General features: G+C 38.8%; 1 protein-coding gene across 1 annotated transcript; it reads left to right on the top strand.

The window, feature by feature from the left end:
* Nucleotides 1–3,987: 3,987 nt before the first annotated feature.
* On the top strand, nt 3,988–9,145 carry gfral (GDNF family receptor alpha like). Its single transcript, XM_080482313.1, has 9 exons — nt 3,988–4,151; nt 4,497–4,625; nt 5,053–5,208; nt 5,392–5,448; nt 5,530–5,842; nt 7,423–7,682; nt 7,764–7,844; nt 7,926–8,007; nt 8,344–9,145. Exons 1-9 carry the CDS (start codon nt 4,112–4,114, stop codon nt 8,411–8,413), a joined length of 1,188 nt encoding a protein of 395 aa, XP_080338439.1. The 5' UTR covers nt 3,988–4,111; the 3' UTR covers nt 8,414–9,145.
* Nucleotides 9,146–15,199: the final 6,054 nt, after the last annotated feature.

Genomic DNA, 15,199 nt, shown 5'->3' with positions numbered 1-15,199 from the left:
ATAATCCAGATCGCCAAATACACACAACATGCATATGTCAGAAAGCAATATTAAATAGCAGACCCAAACAAGTATAGAAATTATCTTTTCTGGAATCACCTTGCTACATGATGCGTCCAAAGAATATCATTTTTGAAGATACAAAAAAAAATCGTTTCACAAATGAAGGTGATCAGCTACATAAAGTGATCTTAATCAGCAATCAGGAAAACTGAATCACACAATGAGGATGAACACATGTCACAATGACACGAAACGAAATTGGGAATTGATGCTCAACAAGTGAGCTTAATTTCTGCTCTGCTCTGTGGCCTGGTCTGCATTGATTGTGGGTGTTTGGTCAAAAGTCAGCTTGACTTCTCTGAAAATCAAGTCGTTGATCATGAGGCAATCATGCTTCTTCTTCTTTTATCCGAACAGACTAGGGAAGATGATGGGTGGAAAACACAAGCAATCGTATTTACACTTGATTGAAATATATTTTTGAAAAAAAAACAACAAAAAACTAAAAAGCATACATACAAAAAAAGCTATATATCGTTTGCTTAGCTGTCGCATGTCGCATTCAAATGTCATCAGAAGCAAAGTAACGATGGCAGTGAGCGAACAGGTTGGCACACTCGGCCTGTACTGAAGATATATTGATTGGAGTACAACTTGAGCTTCAGACTCCGGTGAGATTGAAGAGCTGCGAAGCTGCAAATGAATCGAATCAAAGTCGGCATCAGTAATGCAAAATGAAGTTACTCTGAGGCTGGAATGGAAGAAAGAGACAAATTGGTTGAACAGAGCAGTGACAGCCTGCTTTCTTTCTTTCTTTCTTTCTTTCTTTCTTTCTTTCTTACTTTTTTTCTTTCTTTCGAGTGGTGTGGACTGGCTGGGGCCGGCGGGTGGCGGTAATGCAACTTTATGGATGCAAACTGCCTTTAAGCCCAAAAGAAGAAGAAGCGCAGCGACAGCCGTTTGCAAGAAAATATTTTAATCCATAGAGGAAAACAGACGACGGTGAACGAGGCAGCAGTCATACACAGATGGAAGATTGCTCACACCTCTCAGTGTTTGAGTGGAAAAAAAAAAAAATGCAGAGTAATATAGACATGGGTGCCATTTTACTGAGCTCTGCCATGCAGTGGAAGAAGAGAAAGATCATACACCTGGATCATGGGGAGTGTATAAGCTGCTGGATCATGTTTAATCATTTTTCACTACTGCACCCACTGAAAATGAATGGAAGAACCTAAAAGAAAGTGAGGCGGCTTCTTGGAGGGAATAAGCAAGATCATTCCACAATTGCATGCGATAACACTAGGGTGTGCCTCCTGTTGTGTTTTTGATAGTTTCTGCATTACAGGTGGAAATACGCTCAGAGAGGAAGGTGATCATGGTAAACAGAACGGGATTAGCCATTTCCTCCGGTAGTTTGGCCCAAGGCCATTTCGTGTTTTGAATGTTAGCAGTAATTTGAAATTTGACATTGAGCCATTTTAGAGACGGAAGTTCATTCGAGGTGTATGAGAGAGAGGCTTTTTGTTTTTATATGTTCTATATTTCAGTTGTTGACAGGAGACCACTGCAGAAGTCTCATCTCAAAAAGTAACAAATGCACAGATTAGGCTCTAAAACAATTGATTTTGAAAGCTGGAGGTGTCTGATTATCACTCCCGCAAGCTTTAATCTCCCTAATTTGAGTCTGTGGGAAGTTTGCAGGATCATCCTCTGTTAGTTTTTCTTCTAAGGGTCCAGTGCGGATAAGAGTTCTAGACAATAGAGGGATCATTTTGTCATGCTGGGATGGTTAAAACCTTGTCATGGAGACCTGTTTTTAAGTCGCACTGAAATGGCAGGCCTTGGTTGATCTCGGACACTTGTGGATGGATGCCACTGAGTGCGAGTTCTTGTTTCATCTGTTTGAAGCAGCCCCGGGGCAGCATGTGCAGAAAGCAAAGCTTGGATCCAAGGACCGGGCCTGAGGGAACGCCATGACTTAATTTTGTATCTCAAGGTGATTTATTGATGATATGTACAAACTGTAGACCGTCGACAGGTGAAAGTCAGGCTAGATAAGGGCTTTTGAGGATAATTTCAAGTTCATGCGTCTTCACTAAAGCCATGTGATGTAACATGTTTAAAGTGCCAGAAAGGGTTTATGACAGTAAAGTTATCAAATAGCACACTCTATAAATAGGCCAACAGAAGGTGGTGATAAAGTCTTGCACATTTGATTTTTCCATTCGCTTCAAACTGTAACCATTATGATTTCTAATGCTTGAGTCAATCTTTTGATGCTGGGCACTACCATGGACATGCACTTGACAGGATTGCTGTATTTTTTAGCCTTGGTGTGAGACAGATAACATTTTAGGTCCTGACGGTGTTAAAAACATGCATGTGTTCCTAGTTTATCTTTGAGATGGGAACTGCATAAAATACCTCTTTAATGGTTTGACAGGAACTCATTTCAAAACATATACCGTAGTTATTACACCAGCTTTAATTTCGTATATCTTTGTCAACAAAAGTGTTCTGTCACGTTGTTTTCTATGCACTTTGACCATTTTCATATTTGCTATATATGTTTGAATGTACTTTATGTTTGTTGCATTTCAGTGTCTTCTTGAATAAATTCACTTAACAGTTCATTGTTTTGATAAGTGAAAATTGAAGTTTGAGTAAGCGCTTCCATTGTGTTTCTTGAGGAAGCTGGTGGAAGTTGATGTAAACCAGCCTCTGTTCATTACTGTAGATCAATTTGCTTGTAATATTAGTCATTATTTTCAACGCCTCACTAATGTTTGTATAATTCAGAGACGCGATAAGGTGTTTTTTTAGGACGTAATCTGGACAGACAAACCAATTCCAACTAATCATTAATTATAGCGGGTGTACATGTTTATAGAAGCAGCCAGGACCTAACTTATTTTTAAGAAAAATTTTTTTTTCAATCTCACAAGCTTGTTCCGATAATATAATTAAATCTAAAAGCTGCCAAACACAACATGCCTCAATTTTACCAATTAAGATAATTCATCTAATAACGACTTTGCTCCTTAGGCAACATTAATGATGTAGCTATGTCATGAACTGTAATAATGGGTTTTCGGCATTTTAGATAATTGCTGTGGAACACAAGCTTATTTAAAGTTGTTTTGTCCTGTTGCTCCACCACCAACCCACCAGTAATATTTAACCTGAGCTGCCAAATATAATTTAAACCCTTCGTTTGTGCTTTGTGGTGATTCAATAATTGTTTCACGACTCCTTTGTTTTTGTCTTTTGCTCTGTAGGTCACTGTAACCTTTGAACATATTGTATTTCATCTGTGTTAAAAAAAAGCTAAAGCCACATGGCAGAGCAGTGGTTAGTGTCCATGACCTTCACAATGGTGTATGTGAGGTGATTAAAAGCCTGTGTTCTTGTGTGACACTATGACCCTGAGTTGTATAAAGTGGTAAAAAAAAAGAAGCTCTGGGATAGTAATAAGGATGTTTTGGCTTATTGGGAGCAAATGTAACACTGCTGTATATTTATTGCTCTGCTAAAGGAGGCACACATAAATAAACATTCCATTAAAAAATACCAAAATTATTGAGCTGAAACACCACGAAATTCAATTTTAATTGGTTGTTGTTTTGTTTTTGTTTCTTTACCACAAGGCAAGTTTGTTTGTACACAAGGAGACAAATTATTTATTGTTAATACAGATTCACTTTATCATGGCACCTTTAATCAAACACTGTCAGAGGTAAAAATAATTCCTCATTGATATTAACAAAAGCATTCTGATCACTATTCGCCGCTTATCTTTGGAGTTTTTTCTACTATTAATGAGTAGATACAATTCTTGAACTTTTCCTTTAAGACTTTAAAAGAAAGGTTTACATTGCTCTTTTCAGTCTCCTTTATTGGTTTATTATATCATCTGACAACACGCTCACTGGAGGCTGCTCCCTGCAGGGAGCACCCTGCAGGGAGCAGCCGCCAGTGAGCGTGTTACATCCTGTTGATTACATGAGGGTGGTGTGTACCAGTTTCAGCAGTGACACCAGAGTGAAGGGCAGATCAGGTGCAGGCGAGCTTCACTTGTCCACCCACAGCCTTACAACGAGCTGCCATGATGCAACTGATAAGTCTGGAAGCTGCAATCGTATTTGGTGAGTCTCAGTCAACTGTGACCAGAAGATAAAATACTTCAGAGAGAAACAGGCAATGTATTGAATCCATTATAACATGTGGAGTGTTGGTAGGTTATGTAATTGAAACAAGGGATCCAGATAAGGTTTGCTTGTCTTGTTCTCCAAAATGTCTCTAAAGTCGAGATTACTGTGAGATATGTTGTGTATTAACTCCTCTGTGATCATATCTTTCATTCTTTAGACTTAAAGGGGAAGGCATTTTGCTCGACTGTAATATGTGTGTAATATAATCAAATGAATTAAACTTTAAATTCTGGTCTTGGGATTTTAAAAGGAAGTGTTGGACTGTCCTTGTTTTTCCAGGGTTTGTTATTCCACAGGTATCCAGCATCAGCATTTCATCTCGGTCGTCTGACTGCTTGGCTTCTGCGGAAACCTGCATGTCAGATTTATGCAAGATTCAACAGGCAGTTTACAGCGGCATCTGCCAGGGTAAAAATAGGACAAATTTAAAATGTACCGTTTGTTCTGTCGGGTGGAACATATTTCATCCAGGTAATTTTATAGAAGGATGATATTACATTTCCTGGGAAATTCAGCACACAAGGCAATTTAATTGAATTGCACATCTATGTGTGTGGCTCAAATGCAATAACAGGCAACAGCCTGAAGCTGGGTGGATTTAACAACACGAATAGATAATAAATTGGTCTTTCACGTGCTTTAGAAGTACTCTGCATGAAAGCTTTACTATATTGAAGTAAATGTAATATATCTGAATATATGTATAATTATGAATCGCTGTCACAAAGGATTCAAAGAGCAGGTGCATATGAAACACCTGTTGCACAAACAAGCCCTCAATCGCTGATGGAAAATCCTGTTTCTCTGCTCTCCTATTCTGTTTGTGCTTTTCAAGATGAAGGCTGCCAAATAACAGGCTCAGAGGTGTGTAACATGACCATCCAGACCATCCTGGACCAATTTCCTTCTCTGCCAGGGTGTGTGTGCGCCTGGGAGGAGGAGCTCTGCGGCACTATAGACGAGCTGGATGCACAATGCCTCCAAAAGCCAGGTGCAGAAATATCACTTCTGTCTGAGATAAGCATTTATGGCTGAAATTACATTTGTGTTTACCAAAGGGTATTGGATATATTAACACAGGCTCACACAATCCAGAATAAATGGACGAATGATTGTTTTTATTAAGACTTTTATTGTATAGGGGAAATCCCATCATGTCCTGTTATTTGAACAGCAGTCTCACAGAGGGGTACAGTGGTGGACTGGCAGACAAGCTCCTTAAAAGACCCCGGTAATAAACTTAATTGTTGTCCTTTTTTTTATTGAGTCACTGGTCAATACAAAAGCAAAGTTTTTGTATTTCTTTTCACAGTGAATGATGCTGCCGGATCCTGTTCGGACCGGACCAGAGTTTGCGTCAGCGATACCGTCTGCAACAGATACCTAGTGCCGGTTCTTCAGGCATGTTTGACAAAGTGCCACAGTGAACGCTGTCTCCAAGTGACTCGGCACTTCTACAGCAACATGCCCCAGAATGTTGCAGAGATGTTGGCCATGTGTAAGTGTGAGGCTTCTGATCAGAGCTGTGTACACATGAGAAATGTCCTCCATAGTGGCACATGTGGAGAGGAGACCTGGATCTGCCAGCAGGCACTTTACCAGTGTGTTGAAGATATTACCTGCAGGTGAGTTTTTCTTTCTTTCTTCCTTCATTATTATTCAAGATAAAAAACCAATACAAAATCAAATTCTAAAAATCAAAATACAGCTGGAGATGACAACACTTAAGGGCATGCAGAGGAAGTGTTCACTTTGTGGGGTTTGTATGTTTTTTTCTGTGTTTCTCTGGGTACTCTGCTTTCCTCCCACAGCCTAAAACTGAATTTGAGGTTAATCTGTGTCTCTGAACTGCCTTTAGGCGTCAATGTGAGTGTGAGGGACTACACATCTATCTGTTGATCCTGTGATTGGACATGTGTGCAAAGTATGTTCTGTCCTATCAACAATATTTTCAGAGTTTTTCAAATTATTAGGCGATCCAAAAATAAAAAGGTACAAGTATTAGAGTTAGCAGGCAAAAATGGAGAAAAGAGGACATGAGCTTTCTTCACAGTATGAGAGGAGGAATTCAAGAAAAAGAGTTGGGAGTGACCCCAGAAAATTAACTGATAGTCATGGCAGGAAAAGCTGGAGTAAAAATACTGCAAACAGTTATTCGGGTCTAAGCTAAATATGTTGTAAATGAGACTATTGGAATAAATAAAAACGGGTCAACTTGATGACAGATGATAGTGATAAAGATTGTGGCGTGTGTCCATATATCAGTCCTTAGGTAACCGTGATCTGACCCTGAAATTTAAAAGCAGAGGCAGTTTGTGAAATGAGTTTCACAAAAGGAAAATTGGCCAGCAATCTCCAGTAAAGGAAACGGGAGCGGAGTTGGAAGATGAAATTGCTGTATGAGTTCATGAGAGTCTACGCATATTCTCATCCGTCCCAGTAGGAGGCATGTCAAAGCAATCGAATCAGGTCACTGTCATTATCCAAGTAGCTTCATCAGTTCATGCTGCTCGTCAAGGGAACTGGGGGGAAGGGGCGTAATGTCCTCAGACTCGTTTGACCAAGGGCAATGGATCAGATTCAATGGCTTTGAGAGATCCACTGGAGTCAATGAAGAAAAGCTTTGGCTCAGTCTATTGCGTATGTATGTGTTTGCAACTGTGCAGCACTATTTTCTAAAACGTATAAAACATTTGCTCTATGATAAACAAAACATCAAGATCACTCAGGGCAATTTTGATTCCTTGACATCATTTATTTGTCGAAGACGTGGATATTTGGATTACAAAAAGCTGGATTTTAAGGAAACGTCACATAATTTGCATGGTTTAAAGATACATCTTCAATTTGTGTCACAGGTAAAAACAGGTGAATGGAGTTCTGAAGACAGGCAAAATAAGAAAAACATTGTATTACAACCAAACAGGGTCATTTGGTTCGCATCCTTCCATCCTTCCATCCTTGATTCTGTTCAATTCACACAGCTCACGGTGGGTGAGAAACACTGGTCGGTACTGGAAGATAATGTAGCTGGGGTAAACTGGATGAGTCTGGTGTAAACGAAAGACCATTAAAAAGAATAGAAGGATCAGGTGAGAAGAGTCGGCTGCGTGGCTGGGTCTGTCAGAATAAGAAAGCTGGAAAAGCTGGATAACAAATCAGGACTTCTGCAACAGTCAAAGCCCCACGTTTCTGTATGTTGCAGGAACCTGTTAAAAACTTTCCAGGCCAAATGTTGGAGCCCCGAGGAAGCGCTATGCAGCGACGGAATACTGAGAAGCGATGAGTGTTTCACTCGTATGAATCCAGCTCTGGTTCTTGGTGGAGATTCAGAATGTAAAAAGGCCTTCCTGGACACTTTGGGCACCGTGCTTCACCATCCTTGTACATGCAAAGGAGGGAACCACGAGGACCTGGTGACATGTAAAAGGATTCACGACATTCTTCATGACAGATCACACTTCAGTGAGCGCAATGTTTGTGGCATTTGGGTGGGAATACCTGTTTATAATGTACGAGTAAATTATAATAGATTGTGCATTTCAGTCACAGATTGGACAGATTATGCTGGACCTTCACAATTACCTGGGAAAAATAAATCTGAGCCAGCCGGAACACAATCACATGGTAAATAATGACCTCTTACCTCTATTCTTCATGAATATGATTAAACTTTACTCCCGGTGATTGATATATTGACTTTTTCAGATTATCTTCTATATGCTGTTGCCGCTGTGATGCTAATCGGAATTACTGTAATAATGCCGCTGGCAGCTGTCATTAAGATATGGTGGGTACATTAACGTTTTGCCAGTAAAAATATCAGAAGCGTCCCGAAAACGGTTCTTCCTGACTCTGTCCCTTTGCACCTACTGTCCAAGGTGTTTTGGACAATCAAGTCATTTTCCATTTAAAGTTAAACAGCGATTTTCATGTTCTGCAGACGACCGATTTAAGATTTTTGATTGAATGATAGTGGTCACTGATCAATGGTGGTGAGGGCGCAGGACTTTTTGCAGATGATGACAACCCATCCATTTACATCAGGAGGCGGGAGAGACATGTTCTAGCATGTGATTATGCGTCACTGTCCGCCTTTTTAACAGTGTGTTTCTCTTTCTTCAAGGAATCTGAGGAGGAACGAAACAAAATTTCACCATCCAGTTAAAAGTCAGTGTGTTGCAATCTCCCGATGATCGGCATCTTAATGTGCTTGTCATGCATTTATTTAAGCAGTTTTAACCCAAAAAGGATCCTTTTGAGACATTGATTTGATTTTTTATTTATTTTTTTGATATACACATCGTACTGTTGATGGGTATTTTGGTTTGTAAGAATAAATCAATGTTTAAAGAAAAAAAAAAAGATTTGTTCAGCATTCAAAAACAAAAAAAATATAAGTAAAAAATTCAATTAAAAATGAAATACAAAATAGTAAAACAAGAGGAATAAGAATCTTTTTTTCCCCCCCAACAGTTAAGAACAGTAAGTGGAAAAACTGCATGGCTCTGTCATAGGTGAATGTTGTTTTATTCTCTGTCTTTATGTTGTGAACTGTGGTCATGTAGCAGAGAGTCTCTCGGTCAGTTTTCTCTTTAATAGCTTTTCTTGATGGATAAAGTGTTCCACGTACAGCACAAGAAAGTCCATTACAGCAGGATTGTAGGCTTTTTGTCAGTGAAGGGGATCTGCTCTTTATGAAAGATGCTTTTCAGCACTGAAAAAATACTGAAGGTCGTCGATAGTAACTTTATGTTAGTAAGTGCTGCTCAGGCTCTTCTGGTTGTGCAACTGTTGGTTGAAAGGTGTTTGGATCTGTTTGGTAATTGTAACGTGTCCCGCCGAAATGCCGGCTGTTAATAAAAGGAAGCAACAGGAGGAGATGTCCAATGTTTTCCTGCTGCATGAGTAAAAACTGTTCTGACACTAAAAGGCTTTCAATTCCAATATTGTACGGCTGCACTGCTGACTTTGTGTTCACTGCACGGAAGAAAGCAATTTAAATAGATTAACAGTTTGGCACATTTAGCTTGAATTTGTTTCATAATTGACCATCTGGAAGGGAAATAGTTAAGACTGATAAACAAGCAGAAGGATGGCACGTTGCATCCATCCCCAAGTGGAGTCGAGCTGCCAAACATTAAGACAGCCAACACACGCTCACACAAACAGGAGATTGTTTTTGTCCTTTCAATAACTGACAGCCAATGCCAACCAAATAAAGTCAACCAGCAGGTCAACTACTCATTTTCAAGAATGCGGAGGCAAGAAATCAGGAGACTGCGGAGGTGACAATACCACAACAATAAAAATAAAAAGCGTATTCATCTGCAGTTTTAGCCATTTGTTGGATCAATCCACAACACTTTCACTAGTCGGTCACACTGCCAAAGTCATATTCTTGATTTGACTCTTTTTCCCTGTGTGTCTCGTCTTCTCTCTGACAATATGCACATTACGTAACACAATCTAAAACGGGCTGAAAGAGTTCAAATGTTAAAGGTTAAAAAAAGAATCCAGGACATGACATAGGGAACTACAGAGCCTTTCTGACTCTCAAAGGATTCATTGAGATTAGTGGTGAGCAGAGTGAAGAACAAACCCAAGACTAAACAGGTTTCTACAAAAGCTCAACACATCTCGCTTGGCGGTGGGAGTCCATCCATCGCTGCAACAGAGTCACTGATCTCTTGAGATGGCTCCTCACCTTCTGGCCGCAGCGCCTCTTCCATGGTGAGGTCATCCACGGGGGAATAACCATCCCCAGACGCACCTTCCCCCAGAACACCTCAGTCCGCCGCCTCAGTCCACTGGGGCTCCTCTGTCCACCAGACTGCTGCTGGGCCCTCGGCCAGGCAGGACCCTGCTGCCCTTTGTTCTCCAAAATGCCTGCTGTCTCTCTTGAGAATCTCGGTTGTTCTGTTTTTGTTGTCTGGTTTTTGTCTTTCTTCAGTGTCCCAAAAGCTGAATTGTGTTGAAGGATATTTGAAGCCTGAGCTGAGAGAAGGGTGACAAAGTGGTGGCACTCAGCTGGATATTCGGTATTGGGAAATAAACAAAACAAAACAAAACAAAAAAAAACTACCGCCGACATGGAACAAAGTCGAAGACAACTAATGTGCCACAATCACATTTTGGCACATTTGTTACCATTCATATTGTCATTTGCCTCTCTATGCTCAAACAAATGTTGTGCACTTTAATGTCTGTTGAAGTCATAGTTGTAATTATTATCCAGAACAAGTAGAGATATCAAATGTTTCTAACCTTGTATTGGAAATTCACTAACATTTCTGACAAAACTAAAAAACAAAACAAACTAAATGTATCTTTGTGTTCAGAGTTTTAATCAACGTACAAATGCTGGAAACACTGTTTCACTGGTGGATTATTGAATGCAATGTCACCTTTTCAGCTCGGATCAATAACCTTTCCCACTGCCTCTCACTCTCAAATCAATCATCCTTAAAAGTGACGCACAGCCATATGAGATTACTTTGTTATAAGGGGTATTTTTGTAGTGATCTATACTGTCTTCACTCCTTGCTGCTCCTTCTCTCTCTCCCCCTCTCTCTCTCTCTCTCTCTCTCTCTCTCTCTCTCTCTCTCTCTCTCATATATATAAAAACTCCATTCTGAAAACCCTAAAGTCAAACAATTTGATAAAACGTATTTAGATTCATTTGAGACTTTAAAATTGACATCAATGACAAAGCACCTGATTTATACTTTTTAAAATACATAATAAAATCAGAGAAAGTTAAAGGTTGAATAAACATTCCAAATTGACTGGTAGCAGTAGCTCGAAATTATTTGGTAGGTATAGTCAAGTATAGATTACTCAGCTTTTCTTTAATGTCAGAGCTTGAAAGCGTGAGAATTAATCAAGGCAGGAGGTTAAAAACTGTTTGAGTTTGAGAAATATGATTTAAAGACATTGGGAAACCCATTTCAGACATTATTTGCACAAACTTTGGTGAGGAAGACAAAGATGAGTATAATTCCTATTCCCCTTTTACTGACCTTGTCGACACACTGATGGGACAAGGAGACCTGAGTGGTAAAGTAATCAAAATAAGTGGATTAGACTGTGTGTGTGTGTGTGTGTGTGTGTGTGTGTGTGTGTGTGTGTGTGTGTGTGTGTGTGTGTGTGTGTGTGTGTGTGTGTGTGTGTGTGTGTGTGTGTGTGTGTGTGTGTGTGATTATTAATTGTACATTTGTTTCTTTTCCCCCTCATCCTACTGGAAAAACAGATGTCTCCTGTCTCCTGGAGAAAGTACAATATTATTCTTCAGTTCACTGAAGTTAATAGGTTCGGCCGCGTTTTTCAAAGTATGAGGCGGGTCTTCCCTGGGGAGCGCCACAAAGCTTCCTGGAAAAATCTCTTTTCATTTTTGAGGAGGAATCAGGATGAAAAGAAATGAATGGAGGGTCAAAATCTTAATTTAATTAAAAAAAATAAAGTATTTTGTGACATCAACATAGTTGTAACATACAACTTCTATAGAATTAATTTATGTATTGTTGTTGGAAACCTTGATATCATGTGTTTGTATCATGACAGGCAATAAACTAACATTTTCAAGATTGATTTCTGTTAACCCAACTTAATTCTAAGGGTTGCTATAGCAAATCCTTTCTGCTTACCTTTCAAGGAAAGAAGGGAAAGTAGTGAGGAAAACATCAAGTACCATTAAAATGTAGTTGTAATAAATGGAGTACTACATTAATTTAACATAGAAGTTGAAGTGACCCAGTAAAATGTAGACCAATCCTATCAGCTTAAATATGTCAAATTAAACTTTTCAAATGATGTTAAACTAAACCCTTTTAATTAGGTAACAGGAACACCAATGAATCATGTTGGCACAACATATTTAGATCATGCCACAAATAAGTTTCTTGATTTAAAAAAAAAAAACAACAACATTTTACTTTGGACGAAATAAGTTCCATAATATTATAAAATTTACCCAGCAAATGTTTTTTCTTTGAGTGTAGAGACTTATCAGAAATTCCACTAAATATCAGGGAATATTTTAATGATCAAACAATTATATCTCAATGAATTAAAAACATTCAAAAGTGACAAAAGCAACAATGTGTCATGACACAAACTATTTGTGGAGTGAGAACTCGGGGACTGGGGGTTCAAGGTATTTTTTTCTCACATTATAAGCTCTGGAAACAAGAGCATAGTCATTTCAGTTTCTATCATGAATTCTAATATTCTTTACTTTTCCTTCACAGTGTGAAATGCATGTTGGCCCAAAGCCCCATCAGATAATATCAACATCATCGCTCTCCTCGCAACAGACAGTACTACTTTTGTAAGGTGGGCTCTATAAGAAAGGTGAAAGCAAGGAAGTAATGTCAGAATCGGAAGTCATAAAAAAATCTGTTTAAATTAAAAGTTTGGCCTTGCCAGTATTCCTGGACAGCGAGAAGAGAGAGAAACCCACACAGACTTAAACACACAACCACGCGTTTGAAAGACCCCAATTGGTTGGAAGCCAGAACATTCCTCCTGTGAGGCCACAATGAGTCAACCATGAAAATCACGGAGGAGGACATAAATATTACAAGGGAAGTGGGGTATAAAAGGTGAAGGGGGGGTTGTGTAAGTTTTTATTTTTTTATTTTTTGCTCTTTATGCCATGTTTTTTTTTTTTTTTTTTTTTTCCAAACATGTCATTTAATGAAAGAATCCTGATAAAAAAAACATGAAGAGTTTTCATTTTTTTGTCTCCTTTATTTCCCGGATCTCTTGCGTTCACACTCTTTCTCTAAACCCTCCTGTCATCACTGAAAAGTGTTGTACTTTGTCTATTTCTCTCATTTTGAGTGCCTCTCTCGTGGTTTCTCAGGGACTAGCATTGTCTGGGAAGATTTCAAAGGTTCTCAGGTTTTTACTGGTTTTCTTCAGCGTAATGACTAACTGGAAGTATCAGAATGTAGTTCAGAGCTTTTGTAAGAAAATTGTTTGTGAAAAGCCAACAGCTGTATTTGAACAAGTCACATTCTAGGTGCAGATTTTGGTGGCTGGTGAATGTTTCTGACTTTCTGATACGTTTGGTAACAGAGCCACAGATGAGCAAGGGATGGAATATGGAATAGACCATTTTATTAAACTCCATTACTCTTGATGTTTGCAGGTGTGTTCACTCAGACAAACTGATGCGTGAACTTATGTTTGGGAATATTTTGCCTTTACATTTGACATAAACAGTGAGTCAGTGAGTGAGTCAGGCAGTCAGTAAGTCAGTCACTGCCATGCCATTTTTCTCCAGATTTCCAGTAATTCATGCCAGTGTTTTTTATTTTATTTTTAAATAAATAGCTTGATATTTTGACCTGCAATACCTATTGGCAACATTTATGGCAGATTTGTCAATCTAATGCAATATGACTAGTGTTGATTTGGAACTGTGTGTTTCTTTTTTATTTGTGAAAAAAAAAAGGGGGGGGGGAAACCATTTTTTATCCACTTCACAATTATGGAGCACATCGTTTTGGTCTATCAAATTAAAGTCCAATAAAATACATTTGTGGATGTAATTTGACAAAACGTTTCAAAATTATTTTGCAAGCCTCTGTAGTTCAGATGTACAGTATTTAGTACCAGTTATAGTTATATAATATTATCTATAAGTTGTATTGTTCCACGTATCTGAATTTGCACGTCCTAATGTAATGATGTTACTCAGTGACGGCTCACTAAGTACTCTATCGACCTCTGCATCAACCTGTTCTATTCATCTTTATACACTTTACACCGCGTACCAGTACAGCTTCATTTAGTAATTGTAGAGGCACTCGGCTGGGAGTAAGTTGGACTCGTTTTGCCTTCCAAAGTTAATATACGTTACAAAAAAATTCCCTGTAATTTTGGGTTCATAGAGACATTGCGTCACACAGTTGCTCCAGATTTCACAATTGCACATCCATATGATGAATTTCCGGTTGCACTGTGTTGCAGACGTGCTCTGTTTGACTGAGATCTGGTGGCTCAGGATATTTAAATCCAGTGAAGTCACCTTTATCCTCAACAAACCACGTTCATACGATTGGAGCCTTATAACAGGTACACAATCCTATATGAATCAACCATTAGGAGATGCAGGCTTCATGGGATGGACGAGGCCAGCAAAAACACTGAGAGGATGTCGGGTTTTAATTATGTTCAACTGAAGAGTTCCAAGTGTGCCAAGAAAATTTCTCCCTCAACATTACATCACCATCAGCAGCAGCATGGATTGTTGATGCAACAGTGGACTCAAGCTGTGACATGGTTTCCCCCAACGTCTGATTCTACCATTCAAACATTGCAGAAGAAATCAGACCAAACAGTTTAAATTAACATTTTTTTAATCCTGCTCCAAGTCCATCATGTGTTCTGGAAATGTTCCTCATTTAAATTGATGACACTTATTGTTCACACAGTTGTTAAAATATGTATTTTCTTTTATTGAAGCATGTTTGGTTAAAAAAACAACAAAAAAAAACCTACTATTTTTTCCAATTGAAATGATCTTTGTGCCGAATTCCACTGCCATATAACGACTGAGTTAAATGCTATTGTCCAAACTTTTCAAAGAGCCCAGCTAAAGTGGAGGTATTTTTTACACATACATCTGTATAAAGTGAGAGAAAACTTTCCACTCAAAACCTGTTCGTGACTCTACATGAATGAAATTTCTTCACCGGATCACTATTTGCATATGTGATGGAGATGAACCTTAAACGCTCAGCAATTACCACATTTTCAACACACTTATGCAAATGTGGCTGTTTTGTCACACATCTGTTCATTGCAGTCAAGTGCTTTCTTGTCCCAGTTTGCATAATGTTGGCCTGCTAATTAGTTTAATTTTGGGGCGTTAAATTCAGGGTAATCGATGTGACTTAACTCGCTGGATAGAAAACCAGAAGTGCCCTGACTCCTGGGTTATAAATAATGATAAACTACGAAAAAACACATTT

Source organism: Lipophrys pholis (assembly GCF_963383615.2).
Source record: "Lipophrys pholis genome assembly, chromosome: 15".
Lineage (NCBI taxonomy): Eukaryota > Metazoa > Chordata > Actinopteri > Blenniiformes > Blenniidae > Lipophrys > Lipophrys pholis.
The sequence above is the reverse complement of the archived record's forward strand: the minus strand, read 5'-3'. Positions and strand labels throughout refer to the sequence as shown.

Excerpts from the sequence above, each read along its gene's own strand:
- gfral (XM_080482313.1), top strand. The coding sequence starts at position 4,112 with ATGATGCAACTGATAAGTCTGGAAGCTGCAATCGTATTTG. Across the intron at positions 4,626-5,052 it reads TTACAGCGGCATCTGCCAGG|ATGAAGGCTGCCAAATAACA; the intron begins GTAAAAATAGGA and ends GTGCTTTTCAAG. Across the intron at positions 5,843-7,422 it reads GTTGAAGATATTACCTGCAG|GAACCTGTTAAAAACTTTCC; the intron begins GTGAGTTTTTCT and ends TGTATGTTGCAG.